Source organism: Ambystoma mexicanum, chromosome 11 (assembly GCF_040938575.1).
Source record: "Ambystoma mexicanum isolate Mex_15411 chromosome 11, UKY_AmexF1_1, whole genome shotgun sequence".
NCBI lineage: Eukaryota > Metazoa > Chordata > Amphibia > Caudata > Ambystomatidae > Ambystoma > Ambystoma mexicanum.
Genome location: NC_090934.1, coordinates 604819525 through 604841637, shown reverse-complemented (window position 1 = coordinate 604841637; position 22113 = coordinate 604819525). Strand labels below are relative to the sequence as shown.

Sequence of the window (22113 nt, the reverse complement as noted above, 5' to 3'; positions counted from 1 at the left end):
CTTCATGGTAGTTGCGGCCGTGGAGATGGTGCACTTCCTTACAGAGTCTAGCTGTTTTCCCTCATTGTCGGGTGACAGTGAACATGGCAAAGAAGGATTTGCAGAACCTTTCCCAGCTGGCGCTGACACCAGTGTCTGGACTGAGCTAGGTACAGAGACATTTAGGTGCTGAGAATGAGTGAAACGTGCTAAGGCACACACAGAGTTGGCTGCCTGTAAAGCCATACCCCCTGAAGAAAACACTTTCTTCGCCCAGCCATCAAAACGCTTGTTGTCCCTATCAGGAGGGTAGGGTAGGGTATGACGCCTGTTTTGAACAATTGACGGTGTATATCTAGTACCACAAACGTATATGTCATTCAGTGCCTGAACGTTAGTTTACATTACGGTGACTTCCACTCGAGCGAGATAAATTAATTATCAACATGATCGTGCTCAATAACAACTATTGCCTGCAAAATTATTATTTACAATCTTGTTACAGCGATAATTAGAATCTTTTACTTAATACCTATGTTATTTGTCCATTTCTAGACTCCGTATATGAAAACAGATTAGTCCTATACTGAAGAATCTTTTGTGTATTCGTCATCATATGACAAATACATTATCTTGTCCAATATAAGCGTCTTCACTGTACGATTATAAGGTAAAGTTATTTTTTACCAGCATTTCAGCTGTAATGAAACATTTAGTTATATTTGGAAAAACACTTTCTTCATACACTCATTAGGAACAAGTTACTTACCTGTAACTGTTGTTCTCCAGCATGGGTCTGGCATGGATTCACATGCTCATGAATATTCCCCGTCGTCAGGCTGGGAATCCTCGGTAAAGAAAAAACCAGTATCAGTTTCGTTTCTGATCTGTCTTTCGTAGTAATAACCAATCACTGGTCTCTGCGTCATACTGACCACAGCCAATGACTGCCCTCTACCTAAGCACCGCCTCTGGCAGCCATCTTCAGATTTGGAAGCACGTGAAGTGGCAGTATGACCAAGTGAAGAGCCGCAGAGGGGTAGGCGGGAGGGTTCGCATGTGAATCCATGCCAGACCCATGCTGGAGAACAACAGTTACAGGTAAGTAACTTGTTCCTTCTCCAGCATGGGGTCTGGCATGGATTCACATGCTCATGAATAAAGAATACATAGCAGTACACACATGCACAACCACGGGAGGTGGCAAAGGCTCAACATTAAGCATCACATCAACTCAACATTAAGCATCTTACCTCCTCACCAGGCTCACCTCAGGCGAACAGGTTGCGCAGCACTGCTTGGCCGACCCTGGACTCCTCCCTGGAATCCCGGTCGACGCAGTAGAATTTCGTGAAGGTGTGCGTCGACCTCCACGTAGCAGCCCTGCATATGTCCAGCAGGGGCACACCAGATAGGAACGCTGTGGTAGCTGCGATCGCTCTGGTGGAATGGGCTCTCGGACGGCCAGGCAGCGGTCGGTTTGCCAACCGGTGACAGCACATGATACAGCCGGAGAGCCATCTGGAGATGGAAGCCTTCGAGAGAGCCTTCCCCTGATTGACAGGTCCAAAGTTCACAAAGAGTTGTGACGTCTTCCGAAAACCCTTCGTGCGGTCCACGTAGAACGTCAGCGCTCTAGCTACATCCAGCGAGTGCAAAGTCCTCTCAGCCGGCGACGAAGGCGACGGGAAGAACACAGGTAACACCAAGGGTTCGTTGAGATGGAAGTCCGACGGTACCTTGGGCATGAAGGAGGGGTGCGTCCTGAGCACTACCCTCGTGTCGTGGAAAGTCAAGTACGGGGCCTTGCAGGAAAGGGCCTGGATCTCTCCCACTCGTCGTGCGGAGGTGATGGCCACAAGAAAAGCTGTTTTCCACGATAGAAACTTCAACGGGGCCGAGTGCAGAGGCTCGAACGGAGGTCCCATGAGCTTGGTCAGCACCACGTTGAGCTCCCACGCCGGGGCCGGAGCCTTCACCGGCGGGAACGATCTGAACAGTCCCTTCATGAACTCTTTCACCAGACGATGAGACCACAAGGACGTCCGGCCCGTGGTTCTGGTGTATCGGGAGATCGCAGCAAGATGAATCTTGATGGACGCATGTGCCAGACCAGCTTTGGCCAGCGTCAGCAGGTACGGCAGTACTTGGGGAGCCGTAATCCGTAGAGGGTTAATCTTCTGTGCGTGGCACCAGACAGAGAACCTCTTCCATTTGTGTCCGTAGCATTTAAGAGTCGAGGACGCCCTGGCCTTTGCAAGAACCTCTCTGCAATCGGCCGGTATGTCGTATCCTCCAAACTCTAGTGCTGCAGGAGCCAGGCCTGCAAGTTCAGCGACTTCGGGTCGTGGTGGAGGATGGCGCCTCCTTCCCTGGAGAGTAGATCCGCGTCCGCCGGCAGCTTGATCGGCGGGGACGCTGACAAGTCCAGAAGGTCCGGGAACCATATCTGCCTCGGCCACGCAGGTGCGACGAGGATCATCCTGCACCGTGACCTCTTGAGCTGGTTGACGAGCCGGATTAGCAGAGGCAAGGGAGGGAACGCGTAGAGGAACAGGCCCTCCCAGGGGAACGAGAAAGCATCGCCCATGCTCCTCGTCTGGGGAAACCTGCTGGCGAACCTCCGGCACTTGGTGTTCGTCGCCGTCGCGAACAGGTCGATCTGGGGTGTGCCCCACCGTCGGAAGAGGCGATCCACCAGATCCTGCCGTAGTTCCCACTCGTGGCACGAGCGCAGCTCCCTGCTGAGTGAGTCGGCGATGGTGTTTTTTATCCCTGCCAGATGAAACGGCACCAGAAAAATCCCTTGGGCGACGGCCCAATGCCACAGGTCCTGCGCCTCCTTGGACAGCGCTGGGGACCTGGTTCCGCCCTGTTTCCTGATGTAAAACATGGTGGTGGTGTTGTCGGTGAAGATCCTCACCACCTTGCCCTTGAGGGACGGAAGGAAGGACCTGAGGGCCCAAAACACTGCACGGAGCTCCAGGACGTTGATATGTAGGGACTTCTCCGTCGGGAGCCAGAGTCCCCTTGCGTGCAGATTTTCGGTGTGCGCTCCCCACCCTTCCAGGGAGGCATCCGTGGTCACAGTCTCCTGGTGGGCTGGGGTCTGGAAGTCCATGCCCGCCGTCAGATGCGCGCGGGTGCCCCACCACCGTATCGCTCGTCGGAAACTCTCGTCGAGCTTGATCCTTTCCTCGAAGCTGCCCGTCGTCTGGATCCAGCGCGCATCCAGGAATTCTTGCAACGGGCGCATCCGGAGCCTGCACATGGGAATGAGGTAGATGCAGGAAGACATCATCCCGAGGAGGGACTTGATGGACCTCACTTTGGCCGCGTCGGCCACCAACATCCGTTGCACCTTGCCCAAGATGGTCCTGGTCCTCTCCTCCGACGGGGAGGCCAGAAGGGACACTGTGTCGAGCCTCGCTCCCAGAAACAGTGCGACTTGCGCGGGCACCAGGTGGGATTTGGCGTAGTTCACGGAGAATCCCAGGTCCGTGAGGAGTTGGACGGTCCTTGCCGTGTGGACCACGGCGAGCTCCCTCGTCTTGGCGCGGATGAGCCAGTCGTCCAGGTAGGGGTAGACGTGGATCCCCTCGCGGCGCAGCTGCGCCGCCACCGGTGCAAGGCACTTGGTGAATACCCTGGGTGCCGACCGTAGTCCGAAGGGAAGGGCTTTGAACTGGTAATGACGCCCTTGGACCACGAATCTGAGGAATTTGCGGTGCCCCTTTAGGATGGGAATGTGGAAGTAGGCATCCTCCAAATCCAACGACGATAGGAAGTCTCCTTCCTCCAGCTGACCCAGGACGTGCTGGAGGGTGACCATCCGGAACTTCTGCGCCTTGATGAACTTGTTCAGACGTCGCAGGTCCAGGATGGGGCGCCATCCTCCCGTCTTCTTCTTCACGAGGAAGTATCTCGAGTAGACTCCGGAGCCCCGAAGCCTCTTTGGGACGAGTTCGATGGCGCCCTTTCTGAGCATCGCCTTTACCTCCAGGAGAAGTTGAGGGACGTGAAGTTCTTTCCTGGCCACGGGGGGGACGCGCGGGCACCTTCTTTGAAACTCGAGCGCGTGGCCCCGGGCCAGGGCGTCCAGCACCCAACGGTCGGTGGAGATGGACTCCCACACGCTGACGAAGCCCGCCAGCCGGCCTCCCACCGGGGTGCTTCGGTGGGGGCCCGACCCCACGGCCGGTTCAATCCTGCTTGGACGCGGCCTTGCCGCCTTGACCTCCTTGGCGACGACGGCGGGGTCCGCTAGACTTGCCTCGTCCTCTGTAGGCCTCTTGCGACGACGAGCGGGCCGCTTGACGGTAGGAAGCGAAACCGCCGCCGGAACCTTTTTAGGCGCCCTTGCCTCCGCCGCTCCGAAAGGGCGTCCGTCGTTGCAGGACTCCAAGGGCCCGGGCCGTCTCAGTATCCGCCTTGATGGCCTGAAGGGAATCGTCCACTGTCTTCCCAAACAGGTTGTTCCCGTCGAAGGGCATGTCCAGGACTCTGGTCTGGACGTCCTGCCGGAAGTCCGTAGCTTTGAGCCATCCACGACGTCGAAGGCAAACACTGTTGCCCAGCTGGCGGAATCCAGTGTCGGCGATGTCCGTCGCCACGGTGATGGCGTGGTCCGAGGCCACCTCACCTTCCTGCAGGATCTCAAGGGCCTCCGCCCTCTTGTCGTCCGGCAGAAAATCCAGCAGGGGAGCCATCTTGTACCAGAGCTCCCTGTCGTAGCGGGCCACGATAGCCAAGGCGTTGGCCGCTTAAATCGTCGTCGCTGCCGACGAGATGACTCTACGCCCCATAGTATCCAATTTCTTTCCCTCGCCGTCCGGCGGGGAAGTCGATGTGGAGGCCGCACCCCCCCCGCTTTCTTCCTGGCTGCCGCGGAGACGACGGAGTCCGGGGTAGGCTGCGCCCGGAGGCATAGGGGGGCCGTGTCCGGGACCCGGTACTTTTTCTCGTACCGGTCTCTTCTAGCTGGCGTCGTGGAAGGGTTCTTGAGGAGGGAAAGGCCCTCATCCCAAATGTCGTCCAACAGAGGCACTGCGAGGACCGTCTTCCTCTTGGCCTCGCGCCGCTGATAAAGGAAGCCTTCCTTTTTCTTCTCCTCAGGGCAGAGTTGGAAAAGCTCGGAAGCCCTGGAGATCATGGAGTGGAAAGATCCGATCTCGTCGGGCGGAGAGGCCCTGGTGGGAGGCGACGACGGAAAATCCTCGTCGTATGCCTCGTCGTCCGTACCCGTCGCTGCCGTGTCAGTCCCCGTATCATCCCCTCGGGTGGACGGGGAGGAGGGCTGGAAGGGGCGCGACGGTTGAAAAGGAGGTGGTGGATGGATCCTTCTTTTCTTGGTAGGGGGGACACCAGAAGGTCCCGGTTCTGGATCCCCCGACGGGAGAGGTTCCTCCGTCGGTAACGGTAGCCTCGTCCTTATCTCGGAGCATAAGGACTGTATGGCCAACAAAATGGCCGCCGAGTTGTCTTGCGGCGCTGGCAGAGGGGAATCCGACGGGCGAGCAGGGGCCCCGTCGGTATCCTCGACGATGTCGTCGTCGTCACCTGCGTCGGGGTCCATTCCGACGGGCTGGCCTTCTTCCACGCCTAGGCCGTGGCTTAAGACCTCGATCAGCTCCTCTTCTGAGGTTGAGGCCGACTCTACGACGACGCCCTGCCCCCCCTTCTTCTTCCCCACGGAGGGTTTCACGGGGGTCCTATCGATGGGCACAAAGGAAGACTCCCTCCGAGGAGGCAGGGAGATTCTGGGCCCTGAGGTCGCCACCACTGGTGCAGCCACCACCGGCTGAGCCAGGGCCGCCGCGACCGTTTCGATAGAGGGCTTGGTCGGATGGATCAAGGCCTTCACCACCTTAGGTGCGCTCACCGCCTTATCCTTGAGGGAGGGGGCACTGCCACGCTCCTCCTCTGCCTTAGAGCTCGACCGGGGCCTCTCCAGGAGCTTCGCCGGGTGCTCGTCCTTCCTCTTACCCGACCCAGAGCGTTGGCTCGTGGTTGATGGTGCCGGGGAGGGTGCGCCCTGCCTGGCGCCCGTAGAGCCCGACCGTTCGGCGCTCCCGGTGCCAGCGGACTCGCGGTGCTTGGCCTTATGTTGGGCCCCCGTCGCCGGGGCGCCCTCAAAGGTCTTAGAAGACCGCTCGGATTTCTTCTTCTTCTCGCCAGACGGGCTCTTACCCTCCAGCCAGTTGGCGAGACGTTGATGGCGGTCCTTCATGGTCCGTTCCGACATGTTGCCGCAAAACGCACAGTCCTTCTCCACGTGCGTCTTGTCCTCATGAAGGCAGTAAAGGCAGAAAGAGTGTTCGTCCTCCTTGAAGACGTTCTGCAGCTGGCATCCAGGGCAGACCCTGAACAGCTTTCCGGGCGTCGAGCTTCCCTTCTCCTGGGCCATCTCCGAGACAGGGCCTGAGAAGCTTCTGGAGTCCTCCGAAGTGTAGCTCGACGAAATCTTCACCCTTGAGGGGCACAGATGAATCCGACACGGGTCCCCGTTGATCGGATGTAGGATCGGTGGAGCTTGAGGCTCTTTTGACCGAAAGAATCGAAGTTTTTTGTAAAAAGCGCGAAAAAATAGCACTAACGCTCGAGAGCAATAGCACGAGGATCCCAACACATGAACGTGCGGTAAAAATCTGAAGATGGCTGCCAGAGGCGGTGCTTAGGTAGAGGGCAGTCATTGGCTGTGGTCAGTATGACGCAGAGACCAGTGATTGGTTATTACTACGAAAGACAGATCAGAAACGAAACTGATACTGGTTTTTTCTTTACCGAGGATTCCCAGCCTGACGACGGGGAATATTCATGAGCATGTGAATCCATGCCAGACCCCATGCTGGAGAAGTGTATCACCTTAACATAGAGGATTGAATTGCATGATCGTCACAGTGGTTCTTGGTGGCTTTTTGCCGACACTTTAAGCTGAAAATAAGCCTCATTGAAAGATCAGAAACCTGTCATTGATTGCTTCTATATAAGGACTAGCCTTACTTATTGAAACTAAGCTAATCTACCAATGTTAGCCATTAATACTTGGCCTTGAGTTTGCTGTTCTTTAACATGTAACTGATGTCTAAACTATTTTTTCAATAGCTTGACACATTCTTTGTTTATCTCTGCTATTTTACAGTTCATACCTATTTGGCTCAAGAAGAAGGGATATTGATCCCGAAACGAGTCAGCCTTTCCATTCCTGAACTGTTTACACATTTGGCTGATATCCACTAGGATAACATTGAATATTTGACATTGTATTTTGATTTGTTTTCTGCATCATCTTTACCCTATGATGACACAATTTGTTTGTATGGATTAAACAATTATGATTTAATGCCTTTAACATTGTTTGTCTTTACATTTACTTTACCAAAAGAGTACCTATGAGTAAACTCTAGAAATAAGAAAACTTTATTTAGCCATCAATTGATGGAATACTCAGAGGAATGGTGGGACCTACGCGGACGACGCGGAGAGTCGCCTCTCGAATCGTCAGTCGAAAGCCCAGCGGATCTCGACTTTCGGGGCTTGGACACCCTACCGACAGAAAGCTTCTTCTTCCGCTCCCGCAAGGCCTTCGATGTTAATGACTGCCAATCGTCACAATCATCCGTAGCGTGGTCCTCACCGATGCACCACAGGCAGATGTCGCGCGGATCCGTCAGCGACATCTTGGAACCGCAGTCCCGACACTTCTTAAAACCTGACCGCGGGGCAGAAGAAGACGAAGACATGATATCTTCACAAACAGGTTCGAAGAACCGATAGAAATACTCAGAAGAATCAAGGCGCGCCGAGATCTCCGAAGCAAACACATTCGCAGAAAAAACGGAACCAAGGCTACGGGCGTCGTGCGTCCTACTTATAACATCTGGTGACGTCCTCGAGGACAGCGTATCGATGTCATCGACGCAGAACATTTTCCGAAGCAGCACAGCTGTGGTGATTACCTGTCATAGATGTGGGATACGTCGGAGGAACCAATCCCTTTGAAGGAACCTGTTACAAATTGCTTGTCATGAAACATTTCTATAGAAAGGATCTCTGTTTGAAAGAGTAGTGAACATATGGGGTGTGTTTATGTTACAAGTGTAAATAGAGAGGGTCATGAGGATGGATACTGGGAGTGAGCGTATGGGGAAAAAGGGAATATGTTTTGATGAAAATGCTTATTGCAGGTGCATTGTTAACAGTGAAAAACTAATACAAATAACAATTGTTTAAAAATCCAGTTAAAACTGCCGAGTGGCTTACTTTATCTACTCGACCTACGAGAGATGCACTCAACCCATGGATGGGGTAATGGTATTATTGAAAAAACTCTGACGTATACAAAACATTACCAGCACCTCTCAACCCCACAAAGCCCTATTTCCATATGTGCCCATCAGAACAAATGAGCTCCTGGTAGGCCGGGTGTGTGGGACCTGGTCTGATAGGGTGATTCCACTAAAGAACAATGAATGACGATCACAGGCAAAGTCTCAAATCACAGAATGGGTCGTCAGCTTGGGCCTAGTGGAGGAACGTTGCTTTAGTCCAGACCAAGATGAACTGAATGTGCACACATTTTCGAGTGTGCCAGCATTAACTACATGTGCATACCATGTCAAATGTGCTTAAAAATCACTTTAGGGTATCTTTATTCATGTGATTAATCAAGCCCTGTGATGCATCTCCTTTGATTGCTCACACATTATTCTTCTGCAAACCTCAGGCTGACTCAATTCAACACAAATGAAAAATTTAGAAATAAACATGCCTGGAAAATTCAAGCACTGCATATTGCTAAATTAAGTTCAAATAATTAGCGCCCCTTAAAAAAACGAAACATGAACAGCCACAGTAGCAGCATTTCTCCATGCACTTGCTGCAGTATATGATAAATACAGTTCCAGCATCTCAAACACTTGCCTCTATGAAGGACACTATTGCAGCATTTTGATTTAGAAAGTGCTTCCAAGTAAATGCCACAGAAAGACCCCTCATGCTATAGAAGTAGCCCCCTCCTCCTTGCACCCTCACCATCTCAGTCATGCCCTCTCTGGACAACTTTCAAGAGCAGGCATCTTTTTGCAGGTTACACCATTTCTCCAACGGATCTCATTAGGTGTTCTAAGTCACCGGGTCAAGGGAAGGGACAAGAGGATTCTCAGTAATCTGGTGCATGTTGGGTCACATTTGAATGCAATGACAGCCAGGACAACAAGTGGGTTGTGCCATGTCCAGCCTTCTTTATGTGTGAAGGAGTAGCTTCTTGGAAGCCTTGTGTCAGATGGTGCAGTAGGCAATGTTCACGCATAATGCTTTAAGGCCAAATCTCGTGCATGCAGCAAGGGAAAAAGATCAGATACCTGCCTGTCCCCGGGTACAACATTTCCAGTTCTATTAAACAAGTTGCTGTATGTTTGGAGCAAGGTAGCATGAACTGCATTGCATGCTCATGTGAGGCCTTTCATCCTCCATCATGTCCAGGGACCTGTCTGACACGGTACAGCTAGAGCTCTCATCTTTCCCATGCATTGGGTGTGTAGAGTATTCAAATATATTTTTCCTCAAAATTCTTGGACTTGTAGTCCCATTTATCCCATTTTAAAGTCCCACAATCAATTATCCAAAACAGCACTGGATGAGCTAATCAGGGTATGGCTTGCCACAACTTGGGAGCTCAATTCAGTCGGAACAGCAGGGGCATGCAAGGGACGTGCTGCTCGTGAGGCGTTGTTCTGTGGTGGAGCAGGGACTCCAAAGAAATACTGCTGCATTGCCCCGTCTGCTGTTGTGCATTGGGGACTGCAGGGCATGATGCTGCAAGGACCTATTTTGCGCTCTGCAGGCGGGAGTATCAGTTGTGCTGGTAAAACGTCTTCCAGCCCCATTCAACCTTAATGCAAGGTCTACCAGCTACATATGGCCTTCACAATCGCAGCAGTGCCCCCCACACCCCGTCCAGCACACACAAAATGTATTTTCACCTAAAGGTAGGCAATTCAAGGGCCGACTCAATTTCGATGCCTGACATAGCAAATTAACATCCTAGTACTGACAGTTGTCGTTAAGGTCGAACACTGAAAATGGTACTGAACCCTTCTAAAAAGTACCCAACAATACAAGTGGTCAAGTGGATTTTGCGAAGAATGTTCTACCAATAATGAGAACAGAAAATTGGAAAAAAGTGATTGTACCAAACCTCATAAAAACTTCAGCAGAAAATAAAATGCAGCACATGTATTGAACAACATCAACGTTCTAAGAAACATAGAAACCAAAGAAGCTCTTATAAGCAACAATCGTGAACTCTCTCCGCAAGTTACCGGCGTCTAAAACACGATAAACAGAGCTTTCACCGGGATGCCCTCGTGCATCATGGAGCAGCTGTTGTAGAGGGAGGGATAGATGGACAATATATGCTGCTGCGGTTGCTTGCACAAAGAGCTAAAGCCATTTTTAGCCGGGCCTTAAACTGGGAGGTAATGTGGACGGTTCTAAGGGTTCGCCAATGGAGCAGATAAGGATGCCCACTCACCGGCTTAAGGGGTGTCATGTGTTGTTTTTATTTCACCAGTGGTGGAAGTGTACGAAAAGTGGAACTATGTTCCCTACTGGCATGCACAGCTCCCCACAAACCCCATCGTCACGCACCTTCCCACGCACAATACAAACCCCAAAACACATGCTCCTGCTGTTTAGGATAACGCTCAGTGCAGTGCACTGAATGTTTCAACTTCTTCCTATACTTTTATTTTAAAATGAAACCATTCCGGAACAGTTTCTTTTTAAAATAAAAGTATAGGAACAGTAAATTAAAAGAAGTAGAGGAGCACCGCGCCCGCCCACTTCCACCACTGGATTTCACACATAATTAAACAACGAGGGGGACATGAAAAAGCGTAATTCACGGCTCCCCAGATTTTGAAGAAGAGGGGAATCGGTCATGTTTCCCCATTATCTGTTTCGAAAACACTACGTCCATTTACTATGGCTTCCCCCCTAACACGCACCACCAATCCCAAAGGAGCTTACAGTATATAGCGTTTTTACTAAAGGAACCTCAAGTGGCTCATGAAGTCACATGACAGGTAGTAAATCACATCTACAGATGTAGATTAGACTTCATGGGGAAAAAATAACCCCGGGGACGAGAGGTTAAAGTTGGCCACTTCATGATAATTAATGAACACCACATAGGACAGTGCGTGGGACAAAGACAACAATGATCAGTATTTCTGTTATCAGCCGTCAGCACCCTGCAGACGCAGCAGAACGCCGAGCCAGCGCATATTAAATCAAAGGCTGTCGGGGATACTGGGCGGGGGCAGCTGCAGCTGCCTCCGTCCTTCCTGCAAGAGGGATGCTGCTTTGCTTTCTCCCACAAGTCAAGAGAGGCGCTGATTGGAAGTACCTTGTCCTTGAAGATGTGCTGGTTTTTGTAAATGAAGTCCCTGTAGCTTTCTGTTCGCACAGTGTCCTAGGGAAACAGAAAAATAAGAAAAACAAATACTCCTCGTTATAACAAAGTATCGAAATACGCAATGACATGAGCTGACGATTATTCTTTTTTAGAAACGCTTTTACAAGTATACACCTTCCATAATTAATGTAAACTCATGTAAGGCCATTGTCATTTCATTATTTATGCTCGGTTGCTTTTCATATTTTATCTTATAACTGCAAGGAAATCCATGCAATGTCAGCCTCCAAATACAACACAAGCATGTTTTCTGATTAACCTTTAAAACCAATTAACATACGATCCAGAAGAGGGGGATTTCCGCCTGTATTGTTTATAAGGATACTATTGGGGGCTGATACCAACGGAGATGGTACAATGAAGGGATGGATCCTCGGTCTACAGGAAATGGGTGCAGCACTGACGGAGACTTTATTGTATGGGCATGGGATAAACAGCAATTCTACATGCCTCGAAAACTGTTGGTAAAGCGTGGACGCAAGCAGTTTCTAAGACAAACAGGAAAGGGATCACACAATGGACAAAGTCAATCGTTTTAGCGTATGCAGGTCATTGCATTTTACATTTATAGGTAAGAAAGCAGTAAATACTAGGCCTCTATTTAGCTATTAATTCCATGCATGTTTGCAAATTAGTGCTTACAGAAAAATCACATTAGTATAGAGATTGTGGAAATACTTCTTTTCACTGCTGTGTATCAAAGTATTTTTACTATATGTATTAATAGTGTTACTTGTCAGTAAACACTAGGTTTGGATATTTTAAAGAAAGCATTGGGATTTTAAATGTGCACTAGGGTCGCAGGGGTACGGGTGAGCGATGGGAGAATGGGTAAGCTAAGGTGGGAGGTAGAAGGCAGGGGTGAACATGGTAGGCATGGATGAGATTGGATTAATAGGGGTAGCCAGATGTGAGCTAGCGAACGTGGGTTGGTGGAGATAAACGAGTTGAGGTAGGATGGCTGGGCGAAGGGCGGGTGTGGAAGGTTGGTTGGACAGGGATGAAGTAGGGAGGATGGGGGAGGGATAGCATGGGCATGATCTAGGATGAGCAAGGATAGCGAGAAGAGAGCTTAGGTGGATGGGTTGTTGGGGATAGGCAAGGGTGATGTAGGTGTGGTGGGTTGTTGCGGATAGGCAGAGAAGTGTGAATAGAGTGAGGTATGGTATTAAGGAGTGCGGTATCGTCAGAGTAGAGAAGGGTTAGGAAGTGTGAGTGGATTTAGAGAGGGACAAGGAAGAGCGAGTGGAAGTAGAGCGGTGTGGGGCAGGCGTGCACAGGTTCCAGGGGTAGACAAAGGGTGGGGCAGAGTGCAGTAAGGGGATAGAGTGGTGTGGGGTAGGCTAGAGAGTGTGGTGTTAAGAGTGAGGCTTTAGATTGGTGGTGTGTAGTAGGGGTGTTGTGGAGTGGTGCAGAGAAGTGGAGTGGAATGATCTGGTGTGCAGTGGGGGGGTGTGAGCTGGAGTGGAGGGGTTGCAGAGAAGGGGTATAGAGTGGTAGTGTGCAGTGGGGGTGTAGAGAGGTGGAAGTGTGGGGTGGGCCTTTAGTGGTGTGAAGTGAAAATGTGAACAGTTGGTTTGATGGTGTGGAGTGGGGTGAAGTGTTGATGTGGAGTGGAATGATGAGGTGGTGTGTGGAGTGGTGTTGCTGTATAGAGGCAAAATGCGCAACACACCTTCTAAAGGAGTCAAATAACCTGCTTCCTATACAAACAAGCACAAAAACAAGGCATACAATGGTAGAAACCGGTTAGAAACCAACCCACATAAATATAAGGTATACAACATTCATTACAAGGGAGAGGAAAATGGTATTTGGAAGGCACTGCTTCCGTCCTATCCCTGAGGTCTTTTTGACTTGTTTTAGCTCGATTTCCAATTTTCCCCGTCGTACTGAAATATTTAAGAAAGCAAGGCGCGTGCAAGCTGGATTGGTAGTTTTTCCCTTGATTGCTTAAGCCTAGGAAAAAACAGAGTAAGCTTTGCAGGTAGCCATTTTCCACATCCCTCTCCTACTGTCTCTTAGTGAAATCCAGACCTCCTATAGGTCCAGGAAGTCATCTGACACATCCCACAGCCCTGAGAAGCCGAGGCAAAAACAGACAGAGGTTTTTCTCTGAGTGGAGAGGAGTTTGTTGTTGGAAGGAGCCGCTTGTTTCCTACCCCTGAGATCCTTTTGATTTGTTTTAGATTGATTTCCAATCTGCCGTCTCTTCTTAAGAATTTTAAAAATGCTAAGAGTATGCTTTTAATTTGATTGGTAGTTTTTCCTTCCACTTTTTAAGCCTTCGAAAAAAACAGAATTAGCTTTGCATGTAGCCATTGTCCAAACCCCTCTCCCACAATCCCTTTATTAAATGTAGGCCTCCTGTACGCCCCGGAAGTCACCTGGCCTTTCCCACAGGGCATAGGCTAGGGTGCCTCCTGTTTGTATGCTTGTCCAGCGCCCCAGCCATACAACCCCTGAGTCAGACTTCTGCTACAATCATGTAAGGGACAAAGACCTTTAACCTTGGCATGTGTAACCCCTGTCCAGAACCCAGTTGGTATAAAATGTAAAGCTGTTTCTATAAGGTGTCTTATATTGTCTCACATCCTAGGCTCCCCAACAAAGGCAATAGTGTTTTGTGCTCTTTATTGTTGACTTCCATCTAGGTATCCTGACAAAGCACACTGTATCACTTTCAATTATTATTGTCTACGTATCCCCTTGGAAAGTGCATTGCATTATCTCAATAAAAACATGCATCACATATAGGTACCCCAAAAAAGCACATTACATATACCGTGTCTCCAATGTACCTCAAATCCAAGTATCCATAAGTTAGCGCATTGAATTATAACATATTTTGTTTTCATATATAGCTATCCCATTGAAAGTGCATTAACCTATAGAACGATCGATGATGTTCACTTCCAAGTATACTTCACAAAACACATCACCTTGTTTTTCATTGTTTTTTGTAAATGGTGTCTGTCATGTTCACATAGATGCCTAAACCTCACATTGCATTCCTGTTTTATTGTGCGCTGTGTGACGAATTTTCGGATGTCGTCCCTCCTCCCATAGGGGGGAGCACCTCTTCATGAGGCCAGAGAGGTGAGGCCGCTAACCCATAGTGGATCCCCCATGGGACTTGGTACGACTATCTAAAGAGAACGCAGTATCGCTGCCAATCACCTGACCCCCAGACCCACTTCCTAGAACCTTAACAACAACCCCTTTCCCTAGTAGGGCCATGAGTTATTGTCACCCTACCAGTCCCCCCCCAGAATGTACTGGGACGAGGAAGAATAGGAATTACCCAAGTGAAGATCACTTTACCCGTACTATGATGAGAAACTACTCCATTGACCCACAAGGGAACCGCAAGTACTCTGACGAGGAAGAGGTGTGGAAGTATGACGGTTATCTATGGGAACCAATTTGAACTGTCAGTGGTTGCCAACTTCCTAATGACCATGGTAGAGTAGAAATAGAAGAGGGAAAACAGGAAGTACTGTCAAGCCCTCCCTCGAGGAGTTAAAAGCAGGGTAGCAGTGATTCATTGAGAAGGGGCTGTGGGCCAGTTCGTCCCACCAGACAGATGGGGAACCTTTGCCAGCTGGCAAGGGAAGGAGAACTGGGGAAAGCTGCTAAACTACACAGCTAGAAGGAGAGTCGGATGCTTCGGAGAGGAACCGCGTGAGTGACCGAGGGTCGCATAGAAGGCCGGCAAAAGCAGGTACAGGCACAGAGATGCTGAAGGGGTGATCTCTACCGGTACCAGCTAAACAAACCGAGAGGCTGACTGTGGGAAGTGCTAGCAGCACAGCCCAACAGGAACACGCAGGTTGGGGGTCCAGAGAGGGTGAAGGAAATCCTAAAGAGCGTAACAAATGAAGTGGGGAAAAAGTATACAGCCCCTACGCAATCCTAAGGGACAGTTTATCAAGACGTGATACTTTTGAGAAAAGGACATCACGTGATAAGAAGTCATAGGGCCTCATTACAGGGTTGGTGATAACCCACCGGTGGGTTACTGCCAACCCTCTAACACCGTTTGCTCGGCCTGAGATCCCGGTGCCACCGGGACATTACAAGTCCGGGATGTCAGGCGGTGGCAATCTTAAGTCCCCATTCCCATAGAGTCCTATAGGACTCTTTGGGAATGGGGAGACAGAAGCATCGGCACCATTCGTAACGGTGCTTCTGTGAAAACTGTGCCTACCGGAGCTGATGCATCTGGCAGGTCAGACCATGCCGGGTGCAGAGGCCCCGGAAGACAGCTGTAGTCTGCCGGTCCGGAATGGGTGCCGGTACATTGCAACCGGCACCCTTAATTCGGAACCGTCAGACTTGTAATGAGGTCCATAATCTTTTCTGTGGCAGTATTGGAGGGCCCAGGACTGTCACATAAAAGGAGAATAGATCCGGGCAAGAAGGAACTGCAACACAGACAAGTCCTTCACAGAAGAATGTGACCTACTGGACCGAAGATTCAGATGTCGAGGTTACTCCACCGAAAGCCTGACACCAGCAAGAGAACAAGCTATGCACATTGAAAGATCTACATTGCTTTCACCCAAACCCAGAAGACAAGATGGCAACCCCAAGATTAGATTTGTAACAAGATACAACCAAGACAGTCATGCCCTCCAAAAAATCCTGACCAAGCACTGGGAACTACTCCGCATGGATGACCATATCAAACCTCAATTGGAAACATACCCCAGCATGTCATTCAGTAGAGCACCAACTCTAAGGAACCTACTGAGCCCTTCCTTTCTCTCTGATAAACACGTCACGGCACAGGACTGGCTCAGCAAACAAACACCTATTGGCTTCACAAAATGTGGAACATGCTCAATGTGCAAGTATGCGACTCAAACTAAGTGTGCCAAATTCACAGGTTGCCCAATATTCAAAATCACAGAGCACATCAACTGTAAAAGTACATTTGTGATCTATGCTCTAATCTGCGTATGCAATAAAATATACATTGGCAGCACCATCCGAGAAACTCGCATCAGGATAAGGGAACATATGAACAGTATACATTCACAAGATCCAAAACTACCACTGGCCACCCACTGACAGAAGAATCACCAGATGGATGACAAAAGCGAGATAAGGTTCATCGGACTGAAAATTGTCCGGCTGGGACCCAGAGGAGGCGACAGAATCCAAAAACTCAGACGAGAAGAAGCGCGACTAATCTGCCACTTCAGATGTGTTAAAAATGATTTAAACAAAGATCACGACCTCAATGTCTTTCTGTAACCTTCTCAATCCCTCTTTTGCCCCTATTCTGACACACTCCCATGGGCCTACACACCGCCCTCAAACCGCCATGGAATTGACCATGCCTCTGGCCCTAACAACGATCACAACCAGACCTCCCTGCCATCATCATCCCAAGCCACGACGGACATGTCCGGAAGGACAAGATGCTCATGTCACACCTCGCAATGGACCCCCACCCCCAGCCACTTAGGACCGGACCAGAGCCAATTCTGACAAACACCAATTCGCGCACACGCGCGATTGCGTCCACAGGGACACTACACACGCGCGCATGCGCGTTTGCGTCCATAGGGACACTTCATACTCGCACAAGCGCGGCTGCGCCCACAGGGACACTACACACTCGCACATGCGCTGACAGTCAAACATCGGCTGGTTGGCGCATGCGCGAATATTTAATCATGGCGGCACTCGATTCTCCTCAGAAGCCGCAGGGAAGCAACCCAGCACGAGAATCACTCGCATACAGGTAAGCACTCCTTTTTCCCCCCCAGCTCACCCAGGGGGGGGGTTCCTGCCTCAAACGCACGGACCACACGCCCATTCCAACATGGAACGGCGCGGTTGGGCACAATCCGTTTTTTACTCCCAGCTACTTATGAGCCACTATGGCACGGGAGTCTGCTATGGGCTCTCACTAGGCTCTCCAAAACTGCAATTTTAACAGCCATCCACCGTTTATCTTCCAACCACTAATTTCCCTATGAATTTAATTACAGGGCCCAACAAGAGCCAAGACTGCCCTAAGGACAGCCACTACAAACACGACCAGGACCCCACTTGGGGCTCGCAGCATTGCTTACATGGTAAGAGGACCACCCTCCTCTCCACCAATTTTCCTACCGCTCGCCCCCTCCTGCCTCTCTTGCTAACCTCTCTCTATTCTCTCTCCCCCCTTACCTTTTCCAACTGTTATGCTAATCCAACTATGAATGGAATGTACAATCATGTAATGCTTTTAATCTGTAACCACCACCTCACATCACCCACCACGTTAATTCAATGTAATTAAACATGCTTGTCACAAAATGTCATTTATCACACATCACCTTGCACTCTTGAATATTGTTCAGCCTTGAGAAAGACCCTCCGGGTCGAAACACGTGTCGGCTGACCGAGCTCGCGCACAAATGCCAGAACAGTGTTCTAGACACTCACCATTGTATTGAGAAGAACCACTCCAAATACCATTATTTATCCCGAGATATGAAGCAAGATAACCAGGAGCAAACTCACTTCTCCTACGCACCAAATTGGGATCCAGGCTAAACCCCAACCCACTCCTGTGATCTTGCGACACCAGAACAGTCTTCCAACCCAAATAGAAGTGGCGCTCAGCACGGGCAGGTTCCAATTCTAGAGCCAACCCAGACCCTCCTGTCACATAAGAGAAACCACAAAGAGAACTGTGAGAGCAATATATCTGAAGACAGTACTTGGCAGGGGAGTAAAACATGTCTGTGTGTAAAATCAATAAATCATAGGGAAAACTGTGAAAATGATGCATGTGAAGACAGTATGTAGCAGGGGAGTAGACCAAGTCTGTATGTAACAAAAAGGGACCACAAAACGAACTGTGAGAATATAAAGGAACACAGATCTTGGCCGGCGAATGAAGCAAGTCTGTGTTTGAAACTAGGAGACCTGAGGTAAGGGGAAACCAGGTCTGCCAATCAGGGTCAGGGACCCACCACGGCTTGGAGGAGCATCCAAGCCACTCTTCTTTATCGCGGTACTTGGTCAAAGTAAGCCAGGTCTACCAACCAGGGTCAGAGACCCACCGCAGTTTGTAGACATATCCAAACTCCTCTTCTTTGTCATAGTGCCTGGTGAGAAAAGAACCAGGCTTTCTAATCCAAGGGTCGGGGACCCCGGAGACAGAGAAGAAGTTGAACTGTGTTGCTAGCCCGAAGAAGGCTGGGGAAGGGAGATATCCCCCACAAGTTGATAAACTGCACCAGAAGCCTTAGGAAGGCTGGGGTAAAGAGAGATTCCTGCCACAATTTAAAAGAACGAATAAACTTTGAAGTGTCTTTATGTCCAGGGGAAGAGAGCCTTTCTTCTCGGCCAGGAAGACCTCCTTTTTTATTTAGTTTAAACTTAAAGTGTGAGGAACAGAGTTACATTCTCACATTGGACATTCAGACTGTTTGCTTCTTACATCCCGACAGTGACATTATTTATTTTGGTTGAGGCAGGGAAACCCCATAGATAAGATTTTCTCTTCATTTTCATAATATAATAAAGGATTATGCCAACCACTATGACCCCTCCGTGTCAGAGTCTTACTACTGCACCCTTACAGCTGTTATGATGTTATGTTATTGTGATTTGTACCGCGCACCACAGCCATTTTCATGGTTTCCAAGACATTTGAAAAGGAAGGGGGTTGGGATGGGTTTGTTCGTGGGATTGAGAGGGAAAATCACAAGAGAACTTTTGGTAGTGCTTGTGATTTGCAGTGTTTTTGTTTTGTGTGGCGGAGGTAAGCATCTCGTAAGATTCAAATCTAGGTGGCCATGGGCGGGTGCCCCAAATTGAATACAACTGAATAGCATACATTTTGTATACTAAAGTGTTGTCATACATGGATGTCCCTGTGAAAGTGAAATGCCACTTTTTGTGCACCATTTTGTTATACCAAAGTATCTCTCACTTTCAACTATCCTTAAGAAAGCGTGCTGCATAATTCCAGCTGGGCTCACGTGGAGACTTCTCTTAAAGTGCACACTGCATTGCTTCATACTGTATCGTTTTGTGTTTCACATCTAGGTGCCCCTGGAATAGGTTCTGAGTTGCTGCGTGTTGTACACCACTGTGTTTGAAACCTAGATAATCCTGTTGAAGTGTATATGCTCCATGCTGTCTGTTGTGATGAATCCTCTGGAGTCCTCACAGAATCCCTGCCTAAAGTCTCCTCCCAAATTGCCTGGGGAAGGCAGCCGATACCTGATCCTAACCCTGTGGGTGGTACTAGCCGGGTGGGTCACCTGGGAGAACGCCACCAAGGGAATAGGATGACTCTGTTAGGAGAGACGCAGTATTCATCTTCTTCCGAGGGTGAGGTTTCCCAAAAACTGGAATACCTAATGGCATGTTGTCAGAGTAAGGCTTCCCTTTCCAAAATCACCCAATATGTAAGAAGTGAAAACCCTTATGGTCAACAGGGGAATGATGTATGTAAAGATCAAAGCAGCAATACCATAGTCTCTGATATGTATGATTCCCCCATAGGCTTAAGTTATGATATAAAGACCAAACGTCTAATTCACTCCCCTAAAGGTATAATCCCCAAAACAGAGTGAATTAAATAAGATTAAGATTAAAGCCTTTGATATAAAAAGGAACCAGAACATTAGGGACTTCAGGTCCCATAATGCTCTAGGCACTGGGAGGAAGAGGGGCTCAGAGACCGAGAAATGCAATGCGTAGTCTAGTGTTTCTAATGACCCATTTCTAAGCAGGATTTTTTAACATTTAAAGCCCCCTCAGGTGCAGGCCACTAGAAGAAGTCGGAGGAGAAATGGACAGTAGCAGTGGGAGAAGCAGAAAGCAGACGTTGATACCGCTGCTGTGATTTCAGCTGAGTGCAGTGCTGAGAGTCGTAGAAGCTGGGAATTTGGATTGCAGAGGACGCGCAGGGCGAAGTGGTGCAGTTGCTGCCTCTCCCATGGGAGAGAGGAACCCTCCCTGCCCAGCGTCGTACTCCGGTGGTTGGTGTTCAGCAGAGCATTCGGATAAAGCGACAAGCTCCTGTTGCAGAAAGCGCGGGCCACAGGAGTATACCGAAGCTGTCAAATACTCCAGACCCGACATGAGAAGAGAACACTGAAGTGGCAGCGGGTCGAGCAAACACACAAAGGAAGACTGGTGAGTTAGCCTTCATTAGGTGACCTCCAACCCCCTGGTGCGTTCCACACTAGACCGCTGGCTGCTAACACCGACCGAATGATTTAAAGTACTTGTGGCCTAATAAACACATTGAAGGAAAGTGAGAGGAGAAGAATGGTAAAAACTATTTCTAAAGTGAAGAAGGGGTAATATTCACCCCAGATTACAAATATCATTGCCAAAGTAAAGCTGGGTTAATATTGAAACTCATAACAACCAGCATTGCCTAAGCCAAAAGAAGGCACTTCTAAGGAAAAGGGGAAATCGTTTTCTTAAGCAGAAAAATGTGAATGAAAGACATGGCCAACAGTTAACTGGTGTGGTAGTAGAAAACCAAAGGTGGCAGGAGAGAAGCCCTCCTTATAGAAAGCCTTAAGGTGGAAACAAACTTAACCTGCAATGCAAGTGGTGAATATAACAGTGGAACAAACCACATCAATGTGTACTATATCCTTATGAAAGACGTTGTGAAAGAAATTGTGAATTTCAATGATAGTGAAAATCAAAGGCTTTCTTTGAAGCTGGAAGCAAGCATCACCACTAAGTGCTTGTAGTAGTGGTGGTAGGAGTTTTATCGTGGCAGGAGAGTATACCAGGAAAGGGATTATTAGTGGTATTCCTGGCAGGTTAGTGAACTACGAAGACATTGAAGCACTACCTTGTGGTTGAAGGTTGTGGGTGAAAGAAAGCGGCAAGGCCACCAATGTGTTATGATTTGAACTGTGGTAAAACTATCCTGACAAAACTATTGTTAATAAAGAAAAGTTACATTGAAAACTGACTGCAAGTGTGAAGATAAAGGTTTTTTGGTTTATTGAGCAGGAGATTATGGAAGCTTTTGAACAATCATATTTGAAGAGTGATAAACCTGGTTTAACATATCCAAGTGCCAAGTGAAAGAGTTACGAAGTGAAGAGAACTTTGTATTGCAATTAGAGAAGAATCTGGATGTTGAAAAGAACTTTCCTGATTGGAACTTTTATTTGGAAAATCTTGCATTAATCTTGGGGAAGGGAGATCCGACCCAGGTTACAAGGATACATGTTTACAAAGTTTATGCTTGGCGCTCTTTTTCACCACTTAGCAAGCCCCGCCCAGCTGGTGCCTTCCTGCTTCCCGCTCTTGTTCACCACTTAGCAAGCCACGCCCACCTGGTGCCTTCCTGCTTGCCGCTCTTTTTCACCACTTAGCAAGCCCCGCCCACCTGGTGCTTTCTTGCTTGCCGCTCTGTTTCCCTACTTAAGGAGCCCTCCAGCTTCCTTTCCTTTGCAGATGGGGAGCAGGTGCAAGTGGATCTAGGTCACCTGGCCTAAACCCCGTCCACCTGGTGCCTTCCTGCCTGCCGCTCTTTTTCACCACTTAGCAAGCCCCGCCCACCTGGTGCCTTCCTGCTTCCAGCTCTTTTTCACCACTTAGCAAGCCCCGCCCACCTGGTGCCTTCCGGCCTGCCGCTCTTTTTCACCACTTAGCAAGCCCCG

The 22113-nt window shown here is 49.3% G+C and overlaps 1 protein-coding gene across 2 annotated transcripts in view; it reads right to left on the bottom strand.

Moving 5' to 3' along the window:
• The window catches only part of PRMT3 (protein arginine methyltransferase 3), a 2239468-nt gene that overhangs the window by 1337330 nt on the left and 880025 nt on the right, over positions 1-22113 (bottom strand). For both annotated transcript variants that reach the window (XM_069623482.1, XM_069623481.1), the window contains exon 8: positions 11390-11455. In XM_069623482.1, coding sequence (XP_069479583.1) covers positions 11390-11455 — 66 coding nt within the window. The remainder of the gene's footprint in view (positions 1-11389; positions 11456-22113) is intronic.